This window comes from Monopterus albus, unplaced genomic scaffold (assembly GCF_001952655.1).
Source record: "Monopterus albus unplaced genomic scaffold, M_albus_1.0 scaffold73.1, whole genome shotgun sequence".
In the NCBI taxonomy this organism is placed as follows: Eukaryota; Metazoa; Chordata; class Actinopteri; order Synbranchiformes; family Synbranchidae; genus Monopterus; species Monopterus albus.
The window spans coordinates 758,210-786,177 of record NW_018127953.1 but is presented as its reverse complement, the minus strand read 5'-3'; the positions used below and the strand labels follow the sequence as shown (position 1 = coordinate 786,177).

At 39.8% G+C, this 27,968-nt stretch overlaps 1 protein-coding gene across 1 annotated transcript in view; it reads right to left on the bottom strand.

Moving 5' to 3' along the window:
* LOC109963402 (neural-cadherin) overlaps nt 1-27,968 on the bottom strand; it is a 439,917-nt gene that overhangs the window by 106,451 nt on the left and 305,498 nt on the right. Inside the window, exons 26-27 of the mRNA XM_020605911.1 lie at nt 23,004-23,281; nt 9,898-10,112 (exon numbers count right to left, since the gene is read on the bottom strand). Of these exons, the coding sequence (XP_020461567.1) occupies nt 9,898-10,112; nt 23,004-23,281 (493 nt within the window). The remainder of the gene's footprint in view (nt 1-9,897; nt 10,113-23,003; nt 23,282-27,968) is intronic.

Sequence of the window (27,968 nt, the reverse complement as noted above, 5' to 3'; positions counted from 1 at the left end):
CATTCACACATTGATTTTCATCATGTTTGGGCTACTGCTCGGGGCAGCTGCAGCGCTTTCCCTGGGAGACGCTGCGGCTTGGCGTCTCCTGGTAGTATGGGATTAGCCCAAGGCGATATAATGTATTAGGCCTGTTGGGTTTGTGGGTCTTTCATCTTTCAGCTGCCTGCATGCATGTTGGAGGTGCAAGATACCTGAGCATGTAATGTTTATTTTTACCTGTGTTCATTGAATAAATCAGCACTGTTTTGAAGTTACTTGGACTGTCTCGTCTCTCAGAGTTAGCATGGTAAAAAGAACCGACTGCAACAATGTCCCTGGGAAGTCGAGGTGTTGCAGGATGTAATGCAGTGCCATGTTCACTGTATTGTCCACTGACTTGTTTGCCCGGTAGGCAAACTGCAGGGGGTCCAGCAGGGGGTCAACAATGTCCTTCAGGTGATTCAACACCAGTCTTTCGAAGGACTTTGACATTGTGTTGCTGCAATACCACAAAAACCACAGGGTCTATGGGCTCTATACTCCATATACATTAGTTCTGGAGCCAGTTATTACTGCTGCGCTACCTGACTGCCACAACTGTCTCCGGTTGTCATGACCACATATGACGTAGTTTCACAGACAGGGCAGGAGGGGCAAAGAGGAGCATAGGGAAAATGGGAGGGGATACTGCTTGAGTTTGTTTTGACTCTCACGACACCCGAGAGCTACTAATGGGATTTTAATATTGGGGTACCAGGGGCATGAGCTCTCAATGGGATTTTAACATTGGAGTACCAGGGCCACGAGCTCTCAATGGGATTTTTAACATTAGAGTACCAGGGCCACGAGCTCTCAATGGGATTTTTAACATTGGAGTACCAGGGCCTTAATGATCAAAATTTAGAGGAAGAAGTTAGTTAATGCAGCTTTAAAGTTAAATGGATCTGAACTAAATGAAAGAGCTACACAGAAACATGCACACTAAAATACTTAAAGAAAAGAAAGTGAGAAGCTTGCTGCAAAGCCTAGCTGGGAGTGCAATGGACTGGCAGGCCAAATGGGTGCATCTTTATAAGGACTGGCACGTCTTTCACATGTGCTGGGCGTACTAAGGCTAGGACAAGACTTTGCTCTTAAGGGGCTTATCCACACGAACAGGCTTCTGTTCTGCTACTCATACGTAATTCATTACCTCCTACTCTGAGACACTCAAGATCGAGAAAGGTAGAAAGAGCAAAAGTGTATCCTTTGTGTGCAAGGAGAGCTTGAACTCCAACAGAGCTGGGGGCTCTTAAAAATGTCCTTTTCTTCTGACGGCCTGGGGATACAGGAGTCAAACTGCGAGCATATGGACTACATAAACAGCATTCACACTGTTACACACATACATCTATCCAACACCCCCCCCCACACACACACAGAAGCAGTCACATATACACTGATGCCCACAGAAGTCAGCCTGTGTACGAATCAGCCGGCAATGCAGCAAGTGGCAAGTGCAGAGTGGAGAGCTTCTCTTATAAACAATATAAATTATCTGTCAGACAGCAATAGCCAGACCCACAGCCAGCACATACTGGATCTGTGAATCCAACAGCAGTTGTTATTTGAGAGCTGTTACAGTGGGAGGGGGTGAGGGATTACTGCTACAAGACAGCTCTGTGGAAATGGAGCATGATGACAAAGTGAACCTGGGTGTTTGTGTGAGCTGCCATTTATGGTCTTTATTCATCACTTAGTCCACCTTTCTGATATTAGCACCTTATAAACCAATATCCAAATATACCAAGCACTGGAATATATTCTTTAAGGTTCAAAGGAAGAGTTAAAAACAAACACACCCCTGACGATCCTTATCTGACCCCACATGTTTTTCATTCTGCAAGGGTGTTGTAATTACACCACTTTAACTTGTCTTGTTAATTTGACTATTGATTGGACAAAGCGCGGGCCTCTGGCTGTAGTCGTGTGTGTGTGTGTGTGTGTGTGTGTATAAGACATTAGTCCTGTGAGCTTGCTCAAGCACCTCAGAGAAGGTCTAATGCTTCCAACAATGCTTGTCATTTATTGTTGGACACGATTTATGAATGGACACAAATCATTACCATGATGATCAGTCTTACTAATACAGCTGAGGTCAAAGTGTGGCATTGCTGATCAGGCCAGGCAGTGATGATGCAAAGTAAGACAGTTATAATACACTGTATGTGGTACTGCATCTATTGATAAAACTGCCTATAACCTCCAAAAGTGCAAGACTTGGAGAAACACTAAGTCCTTGTTCTAATAATATATGTAAAGGGCTTTATGAAGAGCACCTGGGAAACATGTGGAGAAAACACACACCTGGAAAACACAATGGAAAACCATAATAAAGGAAAAGCTTTATGTACATAGTAAATATGTTTATTAAAGGAAAAGCTTTATGTACATAGTAAAAATGTTGGATGAGAAGTTTGATACCACGCTCATTTATTTACCTAAAATATGAAACTACTGCCAGCAACTGATTAGCTTTTGGCTTTGTATGTAGACAGCTCACAGGGGCAAACAGATAGCCTGACTCTTTCTGAAGGTACAGTAGCAAAATAAACCTACCGACATCTTCTAGGCTCACTAAGTAAAATTTTATATGTAATTTATTTAAGTGGATGAATAGTAGGTTTATGGATAGTTATGTGCCTGACAATTTGCTTGGCTAGACACTGTAATTTCATCAAGTCTACTGGGAATCTGGTTGTCTGTCAACGGTGATGACAACATTTGAAAATCACTGCATCCACCAAGAAGTTGTCTACCTTGATACAATGCCAGTCAGCATTTTCCTTCTTGAATTCGTTATTTGGAACAGTATTTGGACAGAGCTAGCTGTCATGGCATGCCAAAAACAATATGCCAAATTACCTAGGATTTGTCCAAACCAGTTTAACATGTAGAGATCTTTTTCATCTGAAATGTTTCTTTTTATGCCATACTGTAGAGAGATGTGCAGCATGTAGGCAGTCATAGCTTTTACTTTATCATTTAGTATGCACCAAATAAAACTCATCTATAACTGGACAGAAACGGACAACACTTTTCAGAACCATAGCCAATTTGTACTGCTGTGAATTTAAGTGATACATTTGAATTTTTTTTTCTTTAAACTGCCATGCTCTTTACATGTCTCAACACTGTCAGAGAACAGAGTAATTACTACCTGACAATCTGTGAAAGTCCTGTTTCCATGTAGTCAGTGAATCATATGTATGATAAGACATGAATGGAAGGTAACATAACCTTTCTTCCACACAATCTACTGACTGTAAAAGAGGTATAAATACCTAGTGTACCCATATTACACATCACCACTGGGAACACCACCAGAGATGGTGACAAGTGGTAGTGACAATGTCAAAGTAAATGCCAGTCAGACAGGTGGTGGGGTGGCTAGGACATCGCTTTCTCTGGCCATACCCGTGATGCTTGTTAATTTTTTCTCAGCTAAATCTTATCTTGACACAAGCTGGACACGCGCCACATGTTTATAACTGTGGTCTCTGTCATTCCAGCTCTGCAGTTAGGCTTTTATGGACACATGATTAAAAAAAACAAATAAATAAATCACCTCCTCTGGTTACAGAGCCACTCCTGCATTTGATATCACTGGTGTAAGCCTTGTGGTGGAGAAGCAGCTTTTTACAAACATGTGAATGAAAACTAATGATAATACCCAGGCAAATTTATATGCAAATACATTTTGCAGTAAGAACTTGCTACTTACAGTATTTGCATTTTGTTTTGCAGTTTTTACAGCAGACCCTGTACACAGCAATCAAAATGAATGACTTCCTATACTAAAAGCAGACACCAGCCCTGAAACACATCCTGATAATTATCTGAAATATTTGCACACAGCTAAGTTAGCCCGTTACAATTATGTTTGTTTATGGCATGAGTTGCACTTCATATTTACCTATATTAAATGGATACTCTGCATAAATAAAAGATCTGTACAGTACTGTTCAATGAAACAAAGCCTGTTCTTTGAACTGCTGCTCTTTTATTCTGGGAATCTGGATATGCTTTATGCATGAACAAATTTAACAAGAGCTTAGTTTGGAACAAACTGACCCTGAACTGTAAACAAGCTCAAGATGCCTTTTTTGGAAATTTAAAGATTCACAAGTTAATACACAGCATTCACATGCTAGTGAAAATAACTAGATAGGAAGCCACACCCAGTGTTCTGGTCTTACCCAGAACTCAGGAAGTCAGCTTAGGTATGGGTGTTACTATGCTCTAGGTGCATACACACTCACACAAACTACACCAGCTCTGTGTTATAACCATGTAATCTCTTCTCCTCCAGTGGATGAAAATTGGATGTACACAGCTGTGGTTCCAGTATGTCTTTGTGTGTGTGTGTGTGTGTGTGTGTGTGTATGTGTGGGTACCTTGCACCTTCTGTGGCCTGCACAGCAGGGCTGGCTTGGTACAGCCACACTGCAGCAGGATAAAGGGCAGATGAGTGGGCGGCTTTGGAATTGCAAACCAGCATCTTAATAAGAAGCTGAAGGTCTGTGTGTGGAAATGTGTGTATGAAGCTGGAGCTATGATCAGACTTACTTAACAAGGCTTACTAACAAGGGAAACACTGTCTCACACACAAACCCACACAGACAATAGTGACATGGACAAAATGAAAATGAAGGTATATTAGTGGGTTTGCGTGCCACTTGACATTAATAAATGAAAGGCAGTTCAGGTTGTACAACAGTCTCTGTGCTGCCACCTCACATTTCTTTTAGTCCTCTTCTCTTGCCTTTGTTTCCTCAAATCCATATTTCATCTTTCTTACTCTCCAACTCTATATTCTGGACCTATTATTGCAATACCCTCTTCAAATTACACTTTCAACTTGAAGTTGTGTCACAGGGTGCAGTGCAGTCCTCACGTTATAATTTCTGGTGCAGCTCTTGCAGTTATAATAAAGTACATTCATGTTTGGGTGAGGCTTTCAGTATTCGGTTCATGATATGTTTGATTTGGAACCCTATTTTGAATGATTCCTCTTTTAATTAAGCATCATTCCAACATGGCTCTTTGAGCATCCGTGTGAGCAACAGATTCTTGAAGCTGTGTTCTTAATCTGAAAAGCAGTTCCCTTGTGCCCCATTAATCCTATTTCATCAAACAGTTGTGTTTGTTGTTTTAGAAAAGACTGGTTTTGAACAGCTCCACGGTACACACAGACAGTGACAATGAAGAATCAACCGTTTCGACCGTTGCTTTTATTTTCAGATATGTCTCGAACTTGGTGTATATTACAATATACAATGTACTCAATATTTTCTCTCATTTCTAAAGTAAAACATCCAATCTGTACCTTGGATGATTAGTGAGAAATACAGTTTGTAGTACAGGCAGGCTATCTTTTTTTATCACATATTGGCCATTCAGTATTGTTCATATCTGAGATGATGGAGGTTCTCTGACTGTGGCTGGTGAATATGTTTGTTTAATAACATTTGTTTATCAGATGGCATTTTCATGTCTGGAAACAATTGTAAACAAGTTCCAAACATAGGACAAGATCGGTCCTTATCCACTCATCTGTGGGTAGGATGTGACATAACAAAATCCAATTCCATTGTTGAAAGTAACAGCCTTTTAATAAATATGGGCTAACACACCAGCACATGCTTGCACACTTGTCTTCCTCAGAGTATCTTGACACACAGTGAACTCAAACCAACATGTATGTTGAATGAACACAGTACATACACAGACCTATCAGACCACTAGGGGGACAAAAGAACAGCTCCGAATCCTAAGTATACATCACAATTCTTAATGTGTCTCTACATTAACATATTGCAACAAAATGGGAGGCACCAAAAGCACCAATAAGAAGTAGCCCAACCTTCTCCCTAATTCTGTATTTCCCATAGGAAAGGGGAACGGTCAAGTTCTTCATTTAGACCTGGGCAAGTTGTAGCTTTGAAGCTGTAAGCACGACTTTACAAGAGCTATTTGACTCTGTCACCCCCTCTGATGTCCAAACTAAGGCCTCTGTGACTATAACTCTCAAGGTACAGCCATGCTGGGCTGCTCGATAATGCCTGCTCATGGGTTAAATGCTCAAACATATTTTGTATCACAATTTCAGGTGATCTCACTGTGGGTTTTACCTCCAAATGTAATGGTTTAGATAATCTGTCCTAACAGCTTGTTTACAACCTGTCTGGTCACTTGTGCTTTTGCAAATTAGGTAATCTGACCTGGTGTCCAAATCCAAAAATCCCAGCATCACTTCATGTCACTTGGTTTTGGAAATCTGATTAGCGTGTTTACATCACTACATACTACAGCTTCCTCCCACAGCCCAAAGACATGCATCTTAGGTTGACTAGCAACTCTAAATTTCCCATAGGAGTGAGTGTGGTTGTTTGTCTACAAGTCAGCCCTGTGACAGACTGGAGACCTGTCCAGGGTGGACCCCGCTTCTCGCCCAGTGCCAGCTGGGATTGGCTCCAGGATGGATTGAATTACATCACTACAGTGCAAAATGAAATAGGGTGGGTAAGACAAGCTAGTGTTCCTGTCGTGCCATGTCTCAAAATATGACTTAAAGTCTTATTAATTTAGTTTATATTGTGCTCACAGGGTGCACTTTCATGAATGAAAATAGAAACACAATAAACCTAAAGCCACTTTGTGTTATTAGGATTGGATCATTACATAAGCTGGGTGTAGTAAGCCTAACTACAGTAGTGAAGCTGAGATGAAGGTTAAAAAAAGGATTTGAAGATTTCAGTCTGGATGGCAAATGGTTAAAACATTCAGAAAGGTTGTAATACTTTCATTTGATGTCTTTTAAGGTTGGTCATTTGACTCAAATGATAAACTGCCAGAGAACTCACAAGGTGCTACACTTTGCCTTTAGATAATCCGCACAAAATGCTCAGAAACTGCCATGTCTACGCATGCTCAAATGTTTCTAATCCATGTTAACCAGTTTGAACACAATTCATTTGAATGCAATTAATTAAAATTCATAACTCATAGGAATCAATGTTTCTATGTCATTGAGTAATGTTTATACTGAAACCAATAACATATATCAACTAACAATTCAATACATTTAAGCACATAAATATATTCCAGCCTAGTAATGTGGAATATATATTAAAAAATCAGTAACTCAATTTTGCATTAGTTTTACTAATGTGAGCCACAAGTTAGCTTTCACTTGGTGTGGCCTTCTTACTTTAGCCGTTTAGCTAGCTGTCTTTCTGTAGCAGAGTGCAGTAAGTGTGATGAAGAGGCCCACAGCACACAGGTCACCAAGCCAATGCAGTAAATGCATCTGAGGAACTAATGCAAAGCCAGAATGCAGTGAGTACACAGTCAGGATGCCAATATGGCACCATGGCTCAGGTTTTATTGTTGTACTGACAAAAAAAAAAGTGTTCCTGGAAATTACCCGTTTTATATAGCATAGCCTACAGGTTATAACTGAATTTTGACAACCTGATTGCTATGTTTTACCTGTCGTCTGTTCACTGGACAAATAATTATGGTTCCATGGGTGGTTTGCTGTGCTTCATGTGAATTTGGGAGGGACAGGGTAGGCTAAATACCACTTAAATGATAGTGCAGTATGGTGGTGGTGGTGTCCAATAGGGAACCAACAAATAATTTTTACTATGGGACCCCCAGCAGGTCAAACCTGCCATATCTACTGGATTTGGTGAAGTGTTCCCAGATTTTAGCAATTATGTCAGATGGCCAAAACTATGAAAATGAGACCCCAGTTGTTATAAATGTTTCTTCAGTGCTATTGCTAATGCTGAACAATAGTCATTATAGGATTTAAAGATGGTAAAAATTCAGCCAAGATATCAGCAGCTTCCATCTGCAAATACTGGAAAGGCAGTATATAACAAATTGGTGTCTCATAACACATAGTACACTGATATGTTTGCATAGATATGCAAGTATATGATATTAAATAAGTGACATTATGCCCCAGCACAGTCAAGGCTTGCAGATGGATTTGTAACATGCAGTAGGTGAACCTTGAAACAAGTTAATTAGAGCTCTAAATATGTACAGCCTGACTCTAATTACACTCTGTGCAGTGACAAATCATCATTTACTCCACAAACCCATTAACTCTTGAGGATCCAATAACACATGTTGGCTAGCTTTCAGATGCACACAGGCCCTCTGACACCAACCAAAGCTAATGAAACAATTCAGGATTTACACTGCAAACTTGTTCATAACACAAACATTCACACACACACCATACGTCCAACTCTCCAGACGGACCTCACCTCCCACGTATATTACTTTGGCAGTGATGGAACAACAGCTTCTATCCCGAGAGAGGAACAATACAACGGAAGAAATAGTAAGAGCGTTTGTCTCTCAGATTAAAACACTAAATATACCAAGATGTACAAGACATTTTGTTCTTTGTTTCCGTCTGTCTTCAATGCCTGCCTGCCACCTTCGATCCAACAAGCTTTTATTGTCTCTGAAGTTCGGCAATATTGCCACGGCAACAAAAGAAAATAGATACCAACATTTCTCCCTTATGAGCTAGAGATGGAAACCTGCAGAGACTCAGTTTACGTGCTTATGCAGATCTTTCTAACAAAATTTAACAGTATAAAACATATCAGTGAGTAGCAGGAGTTTGTGTGGCTGTCTATTGCACTTCTTTTGATTCTTTTCTAATTTAGCCACTGTGTAAACACAATTATGTTTTAACAGGAATCAAAGTAGTACACATAAAAATGCATAGGGTGTCGGCTTTAATAATATCAAAATCAATCACTGTGCATGTGTGTGGCGGGGGCGGTGTAACAGTGGCTGCCACTGCCTAATCCTCAGGTCACGACAACTTAATACATTAAACCTGAAATGGATTTCTGTTCTTGTCTAGTAACAGGCCTTAGTCGTCAGGCTAAATGAAAGAGAGGATGTAGGAGGTGGAGTTCAGTTTTGTACATTTCTGTTTCTATCTTACTTAATGATGAACACATATGCAATTTATTTTAAGTTGGCATGTTGTTTTTAGAGTCCTGGTCACATCAGAAACAGGCACAATGACATTTGTACATCCTTGTACATCAGCTCAATTTGGAGGCACATTGACTATACTGGCAGATATATATGTATATATGGTACCAAAAACTCATGGTATGACAAAAGGTCCATGATGCAAAATTGAAGAAAGAAGAAAATGCCCTTTACTAAATAATAAACCAGTGTTTTGTGTATGATTTTCCTTTTAACCTAAAGTGCTCCTGATTTCCTTCTTTATTCAAATAAAAGTAGCCAGCCATGACCTAAAGATGTGCAAAAACCTGGCCCGACTTGTCACTGGCACCGAATGACTAAACTGTGTACAATTGCCAAACAAACCACAATGCCACAGTCAGTAGATGTCCTTTTATGAAATAAAACAAATATATTATTGCAGCAGCTCTATCTTGTAAACAAAACAAGTCACACTCACAGTACAATATCAGTGTTTTTAGTAACCCCCCCCCCCCCAGGCACGTTTAATTTTTCACATTTGATGGCCGTGCCAACCAGTGGTCAGGTGTGTCTCACTGTCTCAACAGCTGAAGCAGGTATCCCTCGACCACACACACACACACATACATATACATATACATAGACAATGCTAAAAAGGCACTATTGTGGTCCTTCTAGCCTGAGAAGAAATAGCTGAGGTAAACACAGTCTCTCTGAACTCTATCTCTTCTTCTGCCTCTTTATCAGTCCTCTCAAAGTTTTCTGTTCCCGGGGATTATTACCTAAATGAACTAGATACACTGTAAGTGCAACTCATCTCAATAACAGTTGCCCTCAAACAGCCAGATGAGACGTTATTAAACTTGAAATGTCTCCTACCTATAGCCATGAAGTCCTCGTGGTCCCAGGCCTGCAGCTGGGTTAAGGGGCCACTGTACAGCAACAATCCATCCACCACGTCCGTGATGAACTCTAGCGACACATGGCTCTCAAAGCAAGGCATCATGGGAGGAAACCAGGCATAACCGTTGCCATGGAAACTGTGCTTGTTCTGCTGGCACTCAGGGCCTTCGAACTGAGCTGGGCATTGGCACCTTAGGGAGAAGAGGAAATTAAGAACCAAAATTACAAGAATTAGTGAATGCAATAAATCGACGTCTTTGAGGGGTTTTTTTTTTTTTGTTGACATTTCGATTCGTTTTTTTGGTTCCAGAAAAGACCCCTCTGTAAGCTGAAAACACTATAGTGGTACTCAACTCCCTGCCCCCTTTTGAACCACTTTGTGTTTTAGTCTTTCAACTTTTTCCTACTACATGACTCTCTAAGTCTAGTTGTTTTCTTCTCTCAGACAGCCTTCCCCTTTGGCTATCCTTCTCTCACAAAGTCTGTTTCACTGATGTTGATGTTCTCATTAGGATCAGAACCACAGGGAGAATCATTGCACCACATTCCCTGCATCTCATTTGTCCTGTTGCTCCCTGTCAAAACTTCATTTCTCACCCTCAACCTTCACATTTTATTATTGAGTACAAAATCACTTTTCTTTTGTCCATATGAGCCATTTACAGTACCTCACCTATTCATCTCATACTCTTTAGTGTATGTCCAGATTTTCAGGACAGGGGGGTAGGGGGGTGGGGGGTGTTTTATGCTATGTTCGACCTAAGTCTGATTTTAAATAAACAAAACAAGAAGAAACAGGAAATTTCAACTGAAATAATATTTCTGAATTATAAATGCTGCCTTGTGGGTCCAGTGAAGAAAGCGATAGTAAAGTGAGAGCAGGACTGATGAAGATGACTGATAGAAACATTAGCATTTCTGCACTGATGTACTGTAAACAGGAGAACTAACTGCCCAAGGCCACAACACTGCGATGGCTTTTAAGAAAAGTGAAAATGTAAAAACTGCAATTTTAGAATGTCTAATTAATACATGATAGGTAAATTATTATCGTTATCTTAAGAGTAATTTGACAGACAATCTTTTAGTGTAGTCTCTGTATTACAGCTTACTGTATCATGGGAGGACATACACCATGTCATTTACAGTTACTTCCTGGCTGATCCTGTCTCCATGATGGGGGAGTTGATGATTATGAATAATTAATGTAAAGTTCCTCCTGCTGTGTCACATGCATAAAAATGTGCATAGCCCCTTTATAAACCTGAAGATGCACATACTGTTCCTGCTGCTGTGATGGCCATAAGTGTTGAATGAACTTAAAGAATATAATCCTTGCACTTTTATAAAGATTTAGAGCATATGGAAAGAGACAAAACCCAACCTACAATGTTTGCTCAACAGAACTGTGCGGAGGAAGCTTAGTTAATAGTTTGTGTAGACAAATTATCAATACCTCTTGGGAACTATTGAATACTGTACAGCACATATCAAAGAGTATCACAGTATCAAAGATTTTTCTCTGTGATGTTTGCTTAAGTGTAAGCTAAAATAGAGCACACACCGTTTACAAGTGCTTGTCTTTATAACCACTACAAATCCATGTACCACCACCTTAACTTGTGATTACCAAGAATCAATTTTAAAAAAGGACTGAATGGAGTCCTACATTGGAAACATCCAACCATGTTGTGTCAAATCACCAGCCATCTAAGCAGACAAAAAAAAAAAAAAACATATCCAAGAGGTATATTTAACCTGGAAATGTAGAGTATGGTTTTTTATCAACAGCAAAGTGTTTTGAGGTAGATCTATCTTCATGGCTCAAATCATTCCCTCTTATTTATCTGATTCGCAATACACTTCTTTTAATTTTCTTTTCATACCTTTCATCCTTCTATTTAGTAGGTCTGTATGGATCTGATGAGAAAGCCTTGCATGCTCTTGGGGAAAAAAATTCCCCTCACTCAATCCACCTGTTGTTAGCAATTATGGAATATACAAATTGCACACAGAGCCTCTCTCCCAAATATACACACAAATATGCAGCTCAGAGAAACAAGGTATTTCTCCAGGGTAATTCATCTGCTAATAATAAGTGAGTTTTTCCATTGGTTTATGTTATTCACACTTCAGTTGCCTCTCAAAATATAAAGTTTTAGCCCTGGAAATCTTGCACAACCACACAAAGATTTATGTTTTTGCAAAATGCCTACATGCACACACATCTCACTGGTGTTCTGTAGAGAGCTCATTTCTCATCCAAAGGTTCCTTCATTTTCGTGCCTCTGCCGACATCCAGGTTTGAAAGAAGCCACACACAGTCAGAAATTACATAGCTCGCATACAATACATGTTGCTTATGCAAATAAAACAGGGACATGTCACCTTGAGATGCAGAATTACAATAGCAGCAAACCTGTTAGGAAAACGTTAATGTAACATGTAAATTCAGGAACAGAGACCAAGAACCACATGAATGTGTGTGTCTGTAAGCTTTGTATGTATAGCCTGTGCATAAGTGTGTTTTGTAAGGTACAGGAGTGAACGATGGTGAAGAGGCCATCTAATATTTGCCATATATCAAGCTAAAATTTCAGCCTTTCTCACTTTATGTGTAAGGAAATGTAAATAATGATCCTGCACATTTTCATGATTCTGGCCAGGGCTTCCACTGGCAGCGGTTCTCTGACATTGCTATTAGTAGCTATTGTTGACCATATTAAATACAAGTAAAGAGTTGTAACCCTTATCAGCTCACACAGTCTGATGGAATTCACCAAACTGGGATTATGCAGTTACAGTATCTAAGTTCCAGCAGTGTTTTACTAGCTGTTTCTACAAAATGTTAAAAAGTTTCAAGAGCCCCACCACTTTATTTATCAGCAGTACTGGAGAGTAAGATGTTATTTGGTAACATGTTCCAGAAATGTGCTTGCTTGTTCTCAGTAAAAAGTAGCATGAGTGATTACAATGTGACATCCAGCAATTAAAGAGCATTGCAGTTATTATTCCAACAAATGCTTTGGTGCCTCCACATTTTGGGTGTAAGTTTGTTAACTGATGGAGGGTTGATATTAGTTTAGTCTCTCTGCAGTCAGTGGACATACTGGTGCCAAGGTGTTTAGTGTACTTGACAAATTGTCAGTATTTGACGCTCTGGGATGACAACATGTTGGCAAAACACACCCAACTGGATTCCACACTGGATCTGAACACCGGTTTTCTGTGCCTCCATACTAGATCACCAAATGTCCTCTTTTGCTTGTGTCGTAATAACCACTGATGCTCAAGGTCAGGATTTAGCAAAACCTAGTATTCTGAATCTGATGACAATGGTTTGTATGTTTGCCTGTGTTGCAGCCCACTGTCATTTAGTTTTTAGCATTACACTCCATGGGCATTGCTAGACTTGAAGCTTTACTGGGGCACAGTCATTGTTCAGGTAGTGTAGCTATCACTCATGGAAACTTTACTTTCACAGCGTTTTCATACATTATCTTACCTGCTCGTCGCGCGACGTACGCTGATTGGCATTTGAAACGTGCGCGCGGTCGGTATACACGGGCACGCCGCGCGGGAATATAGTTTCCACGCGCAGCTGCAGGATCGTTTTTGCAGCGTTATTGCAGCACGTTTTTGTTTTTATTGTGTTTCTATTACATTCGTCAATTGGTTTGTTGACTGTCTTGCATTTAGTTTCTATGAAGAATGATCTAATAAAAACCCTTATGGAATGTATTTACTGGGGCACGTGCCCCAGTACAAGTGGTCTAGGGACGCCGATGTTACACTCAATAATACATAGGAACACGTTCCTGCCTCTAAATTTTAATGTTATTTAGTCATGAAAAACTATGTTTCAGAGAAATACTTTCACTCAGTTCACACAGACCCATAATTCATGTGTGATTAGGAGAATAAAGAACCATCCATGGCTGTTTTTTCATTTTAGCAATGTCATCCTAAATCTTTGAGTGCAAGACGATCTGACACATGGTTGTATTCATAATGGCCAAGCCCTCAAATCCTCTTAAGGCAGCTTTGTTTTGCTCATTCCCTGTCTGCTGGGAATTTTGTTGTTAATGTCAGAGCTGTAATCCCACCCCCAGCCCATAACCCCCTCACTCCCCAAATCTCATTATTAATCCCAGTGCCTCGATTATCTGCATGTTCTTTCTTCAGTCTCAGGCCGTAATCTGTTTATGTATGCTTGTATGTGTTGGGGTCTGGTCATATCTGAAGAGAAAACTATCCTACAGCAATTCTGTCTATATTAGCTCTTATCTTTGTCTACACTCATTTTTTCTCCCTTCACTTCTCTTCAGATGTGTCTCCTTATAATTCTACTCATCTCTCCTTCCATGTTCCTTCACCTCTTTTCTCTCCCTACTCTGCACTTCTGTTCCCACCTATGTTCGCCCCAAGTCTCCTTTCCCTGATTTTACCCCTGTTTTCTGTTCAGCTTTCTCATTTGTCTCTCATTGTCTTGATCGTGTTTCTCTTCCATTGCCCTGTTCTTGCCTTCATTTCTTCGGTCTCTTCCCCATTCTATTTTCATTTTCTCCATCTCTGACACATTTCCTTGATTTTCTCCCCTTCCGAACCTAGACAATCATACAACAGATGTTACAAAGCTCAGGTACTGTAGTGTGACTGAAAATGTGATAGTCTGGCTTGATAACTTCACCTGCTTTACCTTATTCTATCCCTGCCATCTCTTTGGCTGATACTTCACAAAGAAACATTTTCTACTCTTCCATTCTGGCCCACATTCATTTTTCATAGAATACATGCAGCACATGATATCTCTGAGACAGTAGATGCTGCAATTTGTCATTCTCAGATTGAGGCCATGTTAAGCACAACATTTAACAATTTACATTTGGTAATCAGAATAAGAGTTTTGATTGTTTTTTGCCCCTGGTGGTGATAGGAAATGCCCTTTGCTGCTTATGTACCCGACTGCAATGCTCTTAAGCCTGAAACTATAATATATATTTAGTATGTATAAAAAAAATAATTAATGATGAATTAGCATCATCTAATGTCAACTATGGTAATATATCAGATGCAGGATATTTTACTGTAAAAAGAATGTTTCTACTTTGAAAACTGAAGTACATATTTTTCATTTTGATTTTAAAACTAACTTGTGACTTGGGTCTGTTTTTACACTGTGCTATTAGTACTGTGACTTTAGTAAAGGATTTGAATACTTCTTCCACCACTTAGTGCTACAGTGCAACAGCTCAGGGCAAATGTACAAATGGGTGACATACAGTATTTAAGGAAAAACAAACCACTGACTTATTAAAACTTATTAAAGTGTGTGGCCTCATCGAGTCTCCAGAGCAACCTCAGAACTCTCCTCGTCATAGTTTCTCTAAGTCTCTGCAGCTTTACTTGAGGGTTGATCAGCATTCTTCCAAAAGGTAATGCCTTATTTGGTGATCACAGTGATGAGCACTATTTAACACTTTCCTACAAAGTCTCCCAGAACAATAAATGAATTGAATATATTAAAGTGTCATGCCATTTTATGGTCCATCCTCATGAGATTACTGTACTATACAATTCTGACAAAAGTGATGATGTCAGAGATATATAAAATAACCAGGCATAAACCAAACAAAATTAAAAGAAGTGAAAACAGTTTTATTATGTATCCAACAATGCAGTGGCCTGGTAGTCTCACAAACCAGATTTTTATGATTAGTTTTCTGACCCACAAGACAATCCATTGTTTCTGGGGTGTGTGTATAGATATCTACTTCATCAGTACTATGAACTAGGTAATGAAGGTACCTTAATATGCAAAGCAACACAGCATTGTTTGCAGATGAAATTAACAGGGAAAGAATGGGAGAAAAAAATGTCCACACATTTAATAATTGTGTTTCTGCGTGAGTGTGTGTTTGCATGCATGTGTGTAATCCAGGGATTATATCTAACGTGGATCCAGCCAGTCAACGTGCTCTGGTCTGGCAGTGACTCACACTACTCACTGGCTCCAGCCAGACATAAATCCTGCCCTTTGCTTCTTAATTAAAAGAAGGGTAAAACTAACTTCTACAAGACACATCAAAAAAAGCAGTGGCCATGTGTGTGACCAGACTTTATGTTTACCTGCTCTCACATACTGTATGTTCAGAGATAGTATGTGAATGTGGGCCCAAACATGCATGTCTGTTTCTGTCGGTCTAAATAGACAGAGAATGAAATCATTACATTTCAGACTTGTTTGGACAAAGCAACAACTGTCACCATTCTACAGTGTCATCACCAAGAGTATCACTGCCTCCCAGCCAGATGACAGCTGCAACACAACACAAAAACAGACCACAAACCACATTAGATTTATAGTCTGTTTTCTTTATTTCTACAAGCACAAACACATGCCTTGTGTTGCACCTTGCTGAACAGAGATGCCCTGGGAATACCCTATAGGAAAGACAAATTTTTCACACTAGATTGCCAATTAGCTATACAGATGTAGCGCATTTAAAATGCAAGTAAATATCAAGTTCAGTCAGTGTGAATACGTAGATGACAAACTGTGTGGCCTTTATTCCTTGATACCACTGTCTAAAGATGCCGCCTGCCATTGGCTTAAAGTCAGAGTTACAAGTGCAAGTTTGTTTACATCATGTGTCTGTGCCCATGTTGGTATGTCAGTCAACCATGTGCATCTATACTCAGAGACATTTCTATAACAACATAACATTTAAAAGTACTATTTTGACAGAGATCTTTGACTAAAAAAAGGATGCTTATTGTAATTTAAAGAATGACACATTTACTGTGGCTCAACCCGCTGTGTGTGTGGCTAAGGGAGGAGACATAAACTGCTCAACAGTGGAGTTCAGTATTGGTTCAGAAGCCTCTGCATGGTGGAAACAACAGCCTGAAGATACTGTAGATGATAGATTTAAAGATGATGATACCTCGAGACAGCAAATGTTCAAGCTAAAATTATAGCTGTTAGGATGAATTTAGTTCTCAGTTCTGTCAAAAATTTAAAAGCTAAACTGCAGCTAATGAAATATCAGTGCTGACTAAGGATGATTTTGCTATCTGTGTTGTAGTTCATACATCACATTGTTTATGTCTTAACACCACTTAAGGATATTTCACCTTTATTCTTGAACCACTGCAAGTATAAGAAATGATTTAATTTCATCATAACATTCATATTCTGCATGGAGTTACATTTGAGACAACAATAAAAGCTTGGTGTTTCATTTAATTGGTTGCAAAGAGCCCTCATTTCCCCTATGAAAGGTCTGAGTCTGAGAATACACAGAGCATCAGGCTGCATTACACAAAGTTAAACAGGGTTGTCATGTCTCCTCTAAACACCAGAAGCACCAAAGAGCATATTTCATCATCATGTTTGCAGTTAAAAGGATTTGTTGAAATGCTCACACCCTACTTTGAGCCTTGTTTACAGAGTGATTTATGCTAATGAAGACACTCTCCTTCAGTTCATTTGTTTGCCAAGGATTCAAAACAAGACCTGGCAGCATGAAAGCTAACATGCTAGAGATTTCATCTAGAAGGAGATTGCGAACGGTTTGTTTCCATTTATAATGCTAGGAAACACAGAAGCAAACAAGTTGAATTTAGAGTTAGACTCTGCCAAAAGTGATCTGAAAATCTCTTTTTCATCTGCAAGTCAGACTCCATAACAGTGGAAAGGCTATGCATTTAAACGCACAGTATGTGAGATTTAGTGACATCAATCTGTGAGGTTAAACATCCCTCACAGCGATTACCGTAAATGTAGGACAAAGTGCACACTCAAAGTGCACAAACTGGCTGACTTCGACCTAGCAAAGCTAATGGTGGCTCACTTGACCACAGTTGGTACCCAGCATTGGTCATGCTCTAGCTAAAGCTATCAAACAAAATTTGCATTTATGTTAACTTTATTTGTTAAATTGAATCCACACTGAAAACAAGACATGAGCAGCACATTCTGTGTCTTTGTCATCAGAACAGCTGTCTGAAAGTAGACACACAGTAGAAAGTCTTTACCAGGCAGGTTGATTTCACTGATTTTCCTCGGCTTACACATTCATGTAAACATAATTAATATAGCCCATTTCTATTAATACATACTTCTAGATCTTACAAAATGCACCTTTAAAGTTTTAGACTATGTAGGATTTACAAAGTATGCAAGATATGTAAGATGTGTGTCTCACCCAGACAAATGAAATTTTAAGCTCCCTTCACCTTATCTCTTGAACATCTACTTGACACTGTGGTGTCATCCCTGTATCGATGGCAGTGGCTTCTCTGACAAGATGTCAAAGCTGCAGAGAAAACTGTTGTTCCATTTGCACATGATTTCCTGCTTAACCCCACTTGCTACGTACAGTATGTTCAAATCTGCATAATTATCATACTGCTGTTTTTATCATAGTGTGGTTTTAACCGGGTTGGGGGGGGGGGGCTACAGCAAAATTAGATACTGCAAAATTGAGCTTTGACTTTGGTATTAAAGGATAAATGTAGCAGCCATTTTCAAGTATTTAATTGTTGGAAGCAAAGGAGGCATATTCATACTTGGACACTGGACCCTTTTGGCACTAATAATGGTATTTTGTGTAGAGGAAATTGTCATATCATCTCCAGGTGTCCTCAAGTCATTTTACTCAAAGTTTTAAGTTAGGCAGGATATTTAGGAATTTTCTGCTGAGAGTTTGAAAACATAAGACACATGGCATACCTGTATTTCTTGCTGTATTTAAAGTTTAAAAGTTGGTGTTAAAACAATATCAGTGTATCCCTATGTATGTGAGAACATACATAATGTTTACACCCAGAACAGCTCTACACTGCAAAAAACATTAATTCATTTTACATTAATATTCAGTATGATTCAATCTTCTGAAGGTGCTGGCAGCACATATTTTGCATATACGTTTAATATGATATGATATGTTGATTAGAAGAAGAAGGGTCTACAGTTCAGCAACTCACTGGGAGTGTAAGTAGGCAGAGCTGTGCTTTGAGCTAAATGCAAATGGCAGCTAACAGAAAACAGTCTAGTGAAAATTTTTAAATGCTGAAAGTGGTGGACTGACAAACCAACATCATCCATATTTAGAGTCATACCACTGACATGGGTAAAAAAAGAAACCTGCATGTTTCTCTAATGCAAACTAGTTATGACATGTGTCAGACATGTTAGACGTGAGCACCTATAGCCTGGTTGCCTCATACAACAGCTGCAGCTCCCATTACTGCCAACATTTCCCCATTCAGATGAAGATGCACAGTACGTTCAGCTGTTACAGTGTCAGTAATTCGCTTTAGCCTGAACAAAAACAGGTATTGCAACTTATTTTTATTCAATCTCATATACAGTTGCAACACACCAATGAAAAACATCATACTCTGTTGTTAATTAGCAAAATAAGTGTGAGAAAACCTTGAAGTTCAAATTACGAGTTCAGTTGTTATGTAATTCTTAGAACATTTCCTACCATAGTATTAAAAATGTTTCATTTAGTGGTACTAGGTAGGGTGTTAATTTGATTTTAATCATTTTTTCACAATTTTTAATCACCATCCTTGTTCGACAGAATATTTGGCTTTAAACTAAACACAACATGAAGCCGCACACAGATACACACGAACACCACAGGCACTTTGCCTTGTAGTCACCAGCATGGTCTCAAAAGCATATGATTTGAGGTTATGTTCACTCTTTTAATTTTCTTTGAATTTCTCATGTCTCTTCTGTCTTCTCCCCTGCTCTCCTTCTCATAAATAGGGTCTTCATTTACCGTGTCTAAAGATTAGCTGGAAATAGATGACGTTTTGAGGTTAGGCTCCAAATATACTGTAGGGTAAATGCTCACTGTCATCTTGATATTTCTCAGAAACAAACCTTCAACACATTAACAGCATCTGCCATAACTGAAAGCTAATTTACTATGTGCTAAGCTGCTACACTGGGAATATTACATGTCTAGAAGAACCAAAAAGTTGGCATTATAGGACTACAAGATGTTTACTGATCTTGTTGCACCAAGGGAGATTTTTCAAACCTCAGGACATGGCCACTATCTCGATGTGAGCTTTCTTTTCCAAAGACAACATGACGCTTGGGATTTCTTCCCCAGACTCACCCTGCATACAAGCTGTAAGATTAGGTAAGCAGTGCAGAGGTTTACAACCACACCTATGTAGTCGTCATACAGTACACATGCATGTTTAATGTGAGTCTTTAGTTAGTTAGGTCAGGTAGTTAGGCATTTGATATGACATTTAATTTTAAGGTTCTCAAATAGAAGACTTTGACAGAAATTTTTGCATCTTTCATTACCTATTTGAAAATAACCAGTTTAATACAATGATCCAGAAATACCTAGATCAGAGAGAACAGTTCCTTTCAGTACAGTGTAATTAATAATCAACTACAACCCTCCAAATTAAATGAAGAGATTATGAAAGTTACAGATTCCAAGAAAATAATATCCAAGCTACATAAACTCATATCAAATACAGATTCAACAATAACAATACCAAAACTCAAAGGGGAAAATGATAGAAATAAGGTGCCTAATTTGTAACGGTTGTTTGCACAAGTTTGACAATGTGATGTGTAAAATGTGCTGTCACATTTTTTATATTTTTTCAGCTTTCCAATAAATGTATGGGAAATTAGCATTCGAATATGTCATAGTCATTGTTTAATGTCACATGTAAAATGACAAGGACTTGTACAGATAAATTATGGCACTGCATTCTAGCACAGTGCTGGGTAATTCTGATTTTATTGTATATCTACTAATATTCCAGTTATACTGTGGCTGTGTGATATTAGTGAGGTAAATTAAGGGGACCTGGTTAAGCTTCAATATTTCAAAATGTTTTCTTTAGCTAAATAAAGACTACAACTATGCATGGTGCTTTATTGATGCATTATATATAATGAAATAATGATAAACTAATGTAATCCATGGACTGTCACAGAGCTAATGGTAGCACAATATTTTAGAAGTGAGATCCAGTGGACTCACTAGCTTCACACCCTAATAATTCAAGTGTTGTGACACTATTCAATGGCTATTATAGCTGGCTATCACGAGCTTGAATACGGCACAGGAGGGGCCTCCTGAATCTCTCAAGTATGACAGAGTCCATGAAGTGAACTCAGTGACATATTTTATGAAGGGTGAAAGTCCATGTTAGGAGGAAGATGGAGTAGACAGTTGGGTGAGAGTCGCAGTCAAGTGGAAAATTCCAGTGTGGGTCATTTTTTATTTTTAACAATGAGTGTTTTAACTCAAGCAATGTTTCATAAACCTAATCACTTAAGCTCCTTTTCCACTGCCTCTTACTGGCTCGGTTTGGCTCGACTTGCCTTATTTGTGTTTCTATCATTCAAATGTTGGGGATAGTACCTGGTACTATTTTGGGTATCTCCTCCATCGAGGTTCCAAGTGAGCATGTAAACACTGCAGACTAGTGACTGGTCAGAGAAACTGTGTCATCAACGTGTGAGAATAAAGAAAGTGCCATTTTTAAAAGCAATGTTATTTAACGCTGACCACTATTTTACTATAGTTACTGTACTAACTCTAAACAGCCACGTACCTTGGATCAAGAACAGCATACTTTTGATGTCCTCCACTGTTACTGTGTTGGTTGCTCATGATGTCACAGCAGTGTAATGTGGTGTCACTATGATAACCAGCTACACTGAGAGGGGACCGTCTGCAGTTGAAAATCAAGCACCTGGTACAAAAAGTGAGTAGAGTTGAGTCGGGTCAAGTCGAGTTGAGCCGGTACCAGGTGATGGAAAAGGGGCTTTAGGTTTAGTAGCTAAACCTAACCAGGTATTTTTAGTGCATAAAGCACAAACACTGTGTTAATTATTGTGACTGTAGCTCTATGGAAATATAACAACCTCCTGGTACAGTAGGTGAGCAGGGCTCTACTGAGCCATAACTATTCTGCAATAAGAACTGGGCACTGAATGTCATGATAACATCCGAAGCAGATGCATAATGAGGCTTCAACATTCAGGCTAACAGAACACCTCAAACAGACACTTTCCAAACAGAAACAGGATAAGAGAGATGAAAGTTAAAAGAATTAGTTCTATCTTTAACCTCCATAACCCGGCAACAACAAAGTGTCAGAAATAAAAAGCAACACAGAGAGAGACCCTCCAGTCACAGTCACTACCTGGCCGCAGTGTTAAATGAGCTCCCTATATGGCCTCACTTCTAATTTCTAAAAACATACTCCGAAAAACACATGTACAAATACAGATGTATAATCATTTTCAAAATTGTCCTATACACTCCTTGTGATTTTTTCATCTCCAACCCATTATTCCTATATCCCAACTAGTTCTATCTCACTGTGCTGGCCTCCTATAGCACAACTACCTTGTGGGACTCAGTGAGAAGTAAAGACCAGAGTTTATTTTTTAAGTAGAAAAAGAAGGGATTAAATGTTGCATGTCATATTTTTTTCTGTGAAAGACTTTGATGAAGGCAAAGTCATACTGATAAAGGAGCTCTTAAATGCAAAGCAGACTTTATATATAGTTTGTGTTTGTATATATCTATGTTTGAACATGTGTCAAAATCATTTTGAACAAAATCAAATCAAAAGCATAATTTCATTAATTATATGCACAGCACATCTATATGTAAGCTGTTTCAGAATATTGCATCATTGTATTCATTTATTTATATTTTTATGTTTTAGTGATTTCTGCTTTACACTCCAAGTTCTCTCTCCTGTGAATAATTAGGGGAAGTAAATAGCAGTGGTTCTCCGAGGTTATTGTCTTTATTGGCGCAATAAAGTGAAAGCAAAAGGAGGATTTTCATCCAGAGGAAAATAAAGTTTACTGCTTCCATCTGAGGTCATTCTTATAGGCTCTGTTACCACATGTAGCAACTAACATTTTGTATTTACTATCTCAGTGTAACTGGAAAAGCAAGAGTAGTATAGTGTTGTATTAGCTTTTATTGGGAAATCTGATGGAATGCTACCATGCTCTATCATTCAAGCACTGTTTGGATTAATGTTCATTTTCAACTCACCTGTAGCCATGCTGAGTGTCCACGCATACTCCACCATTGAAGCAGGGATTTCTGGGATATGCAGCACAGGGCTGATGGGACTGCTCTCTACCTGAGCAAAAGCACACAGCTGTGGATTCCACCGTCACAGATACAAGACTCATAGTCCCACAGTCCACCACCGTGGGTGTGTCTCGCACATTCAAAGCGCTGGTGCAGCCACCGGCCCTGGAACAGTCTGAACTGGGACACCCGTCTACTCGGACTTGAAAAACGTTCACCTGCATGAAGGACTGGAGCTGGATGGAGAAAGAGAGAGAGGAAGGCAAAACTTTAATAGTGTTATTATAGCTCAAAGCTTTGCAGACACTACACTTGGTTTCTTCTTCTTTTGTTCAAGTGACCTGTATCTCAGACACTATAAGAAAAATAACAGGACTTTGTGCAGGCACTACCAACCAGTACACACAGTGTTTAAAACAAACAAACAAAAAGCACAATAAAAATTATGGCATAGCTTGTACTCCCTTGTACATTGTATCTCCACTGCTTTCAAACTGCAAAGAAAGCACCGACTGTGCTGTGCAACTCTTACAGTGATGCAGTAAAGAGTCAGTTACTCAAGATTTACCTTTTACTTTCAGTACATCTCAATAAAGCAAAAATAAGTGGAGTGAGTCAAAAATATGAATGTAAGTTCACTATAATGTAGACAGGTACAGTAGTATATACTACTGCAATATCATATGTAAATGTAACACAGGTGCATGCTGTACTTCAAATGTAATCCCAGTCTGGATGTAACAGAAATGTTAACACCAAACTGAGGGTCCCTCATGATATGTTCAAATGCATCCCAATAACCTGTTAACATACTATCATGGAATGTATTTTAGGATTCCATCTGGAGTGGAACAGCAATTTACCCCTTTAGGGTGTCACATGTCACTTATTTAATAAATATAAAAAAGTCAAATCTAGGGTTTAAGAATTGATTGTTCAGGAAAGTCAAAAACAAGCCTAAAATATAGATCTAGAATACAGACCAAGGTGGCGGCGCATGTACAATGCGTCAGTGCTCCTTAAATTCCAGCAGCATGTTTCCTGCCACACCACAGGAAATAAAACTCAGGACAGGTTTCACCACACAGACTGGAGTATGTTTCCCTCCTGGGCTACCTGTGACTCTTACACAGACATCAACACCTACACTTCCTCTGTGCTGGATTTTATTACCACTACCACTGAAAGTGTCACAACCCAGAAACAGTACCCAAATCTCAAATCAGAAGCCATGGATGAACAAGCAGGTGTGGAAGGCCTGCAACTCTGCCTTCAGATCTGGTGATGCACAGGCCTACAGCTTATCCAGGGCCAACCTGAGGAGGGGCATCAAGAAGACCAAGCTAAAGGGTGGAGGAACACTTCACAAACTCTGACCCCTGATGTATGTGGCAGGGCATCCAGGTCATCAGTGACTACAAGCCCGGCAACTCCACCCCGACAACCACAGATGTCTCCTCCCTCAACGAGCTAAATGACTTCTATGCTAGCTTCGACTGGGACAACAAGGAGACAGCTATCAAGTCCAGACCCTCCGCAAACCACCAGCCAGTCACACTCACCTCCACTGATGTGTATGCTGCTCTGAACAAGATCAACGTACGCAAGGCTGCTGGACCTGACAGCATTCCTGGACGCATGCTCAGGGCATGTGCTGGACAGCTTGCTGGTGTCTTTACAGACATTTTTAACCTGTCCCTTGCCCAAGCAGTTGGGCCTGTCTCCCACTCACACTAGACCCCCACCAATTAGCAATGCATTCTGTACTCAGACACCTGGACAACAACAACACTTATGCAAGAATGCTGTTTGTGGACTTCAGCTCAGCATTTAACACAGTCATCCCCTCCAAATTAACCACCAAACATGGAGACCTGGACATCAGCACCTCCTTCTGCAACTGGATTCTGGCCTTTCTGACAACAGGCCTCAGCTTGTTAGGTCAGACAACACCTGCTCCTCCATTATCATCCTCAACACCGGCGTACCACAGGGCTGTGTGCTGAGCCCATTCTTCTACTCCCTTTTTCACCTATGACTGCAGGCCTGTGCATAGCTCCAACACCATCATCAAGTTTGCAGATGACACCACGGTGCAACATCAGCAACAAGAATGAGACAGCCTACAGGGAGCCTACCTGCTCCTTAAGACCAACAAGACCAAGGAGCTCATTGTAGACTACAGGAGGGAGAAAGAAGGCACACATGACCCCATCCACAGTATTCAGATGGTTGTTGAACATGTCTCCAGCTTCAAATTCCCGGGGACCTACATCTCAGAGGATCTGTCCTGAATCACCAACACCCACAGCCTGGTTAAGAAGGCTCACCAGCGCCTTTGTTTACCTTTAGGACACTGAAGAAGAACCACCTGTCTTCAGCCATCCTCGTAAACTTCTACTGCTGTGCCATCAAGAGCATCCTGACCACCTTTATCACAATCTGGTATGAAAACTGCTCTGTCTCTGACTGCTAGGTGCTGTAGCGGGTGGTGAAAACTGCCCAATGCATCACTGGGACTCTACTACCAGCCATTGAGGGTGTCCACAGGGAACACTGTCTCTGACGTGCTCAGAGCATTCTCAAGGACTCCTCTCACCCCACAAACTGTTTGACCTCCTGCCCTCTGGGAGGCACTCCAGGAGCCTCCGGACCAAAACCAGTAGACTCAGGAACAGCTTCTTCCCCACAGCTGTCTTCTTACTGAACTCTGTACCCTGTTGACCCCCCCGCTGCCTTCCTCTATACCACTACACACACCTCACCCCTTCTCATCTCTCCTCCTGGGACTAATGCAATACACTTCTGTTACCTGTAACACTGAAGCAATCTGTTAATTTGCACATACTCTAGTCACAGAATACAGAATCAGAATTAGAATCTGCTTTATTGGCCAGGTGTGTCAGACACACGAGGAATTTGATTCTGGTACCTCGGCTCTCAATGCGCATGTACATATCCTCATGCAAAGGGCAAGTAAACAGTAAACCAACATAAGGCTGTATAGGATAATCACCTTTATTGGCCAAGTATATTACAGACAAGGAATTTGTTTACGGTACAGAACCGATGGCACCAATTCATCTGATGGCTCTAACCATCGGGAAAGGTTCAGTGTCTTGCCCAAGGACACTTCGACACGTGGACTGGAGGCACTGAGATTTGAACCTTCAACCTTGGAGACGACTGCTCTACCCACCACACCACTGTCACTGTTATTTTGTATAACAAAATAAGCAGTATTAACAGCAACAAACAGTGCAAACAATGCAAAATAAACAATATAAACAGGCAGTAAACAATGCAGACAAACAAAGAATGAAATGAGATAAATAGGAATAAAAATAGAGTACTTAAAAATAGAGACCTGTATGGATCTGTGCAATCTGTACAATGAGGGTTATTGTCCAGTCATACTGTCGTGGGTCAAGTGTTCATCAGAGTGACAGCCTGGGGGAAGAAACTGTCCTTGTGCCTGGTTGTCTTGGTACACAGTGACCTGTAACACCATCCAGAGAGGAGGATGCTGTTCTGTTGTTCATTTGCACACTGTTCACATGCAGGTACTCCATATTTATCTTTATCTTTGCACTATTTACATCCATTGAACTGTTAACTCATGTAACTTATCTTATTATTCTGCACTGTTTCATTCCATCTCATCTCATTGCACTAGTGTTCCATAAGCTTAATGTACCTCTTCCATTGCTGAAATTTGAATCCAAAGTCTGTTGTATATCGTACATTACCCTACATATCTTACTGTAACTATCAATTGTACATAGCCATTGTAAATTAGTTCTGACTGTTCATACTGTAGATACTGTGCACTCTGCACTGCTGTTATTGTACTTCTGGTTAGATGATAAACTGTATTTCATTGCCTTATACTTGTACATGGGTAATGACAATAGAGCTGAATCTAATGTAATGTAATCTAAAATGTGGTCAAGCAGGGAGGGATATTAAGTCCAAACAGCTGGCAGACAGGGGCTAACATATGGGACATAGGCTATGAGTGATCTTAAGCTTTTTCCCATGGCACACTGTCTGGAAATCACCACTGTGGCTCACATCTAGCTTTAACATCAAAGTGGTTTTGATCTTCTTGTGTACATTGTCACAACTTTTCAGGTATGCTGCAGTCTCAATATATAAACTCAATATAGACTTTTAGTGAAATACTTGAAGTGAACTATTCAAAACCGGGTGCAAAAAATGACATGAATCATATGACTCTTTAACACTAGCTCTCATTGCCCCATAGTTTTATGTTTTGACTGTAAACTGTACGTGATCATGTCTGGCTTAGGCAGTTTACACAGACCAGTAAGGACATGCATACACACCAAAATGCCAGAATGCTAGTGTGGAATATGCAGATTCAGTATATGAATTTGTTACAGTACAACAGGCAGTTTGGCTCTGATAAATTAAGTTGTTTTTCTGCACTAGTTTCTGAAAAAGTGGGCAAAGCTGTGATTAGGCAGAAAGGAAACTGTGACTCTCCAAGTTGTGTAGTTAGAGTACTGCAAGGAAAAATGAGATGGAACATGAACATGTACGGCATATGGTTGTGTGTGTTCTTTTACATCCTATATAGTGAGGACCAACAAAGTATTTTTTGCTACAAAGTGAGGACATTTTTGGAATGTGATGACATTTTGGTCAGTCATAACTTTCTGAAACACCATTTTGAGGGATAAGACTTGATTTTGGGGTTCAGGTTAGAATTAGGTTTAGGATAAGGCTTATGGCATTTAGATTTGAGGGTTAAGATTGGGTAAGAGGCTAGGGAATGCATTATATCCATGAGTGTCCTCATAAAGATAAAAGTACAAGTATGTGTGTGTTTGTGTGCGTGTGCGCATGCGTGTATATTTGTCTTTATATACTTGTGCGAACCAACCCCTGACGGAACAC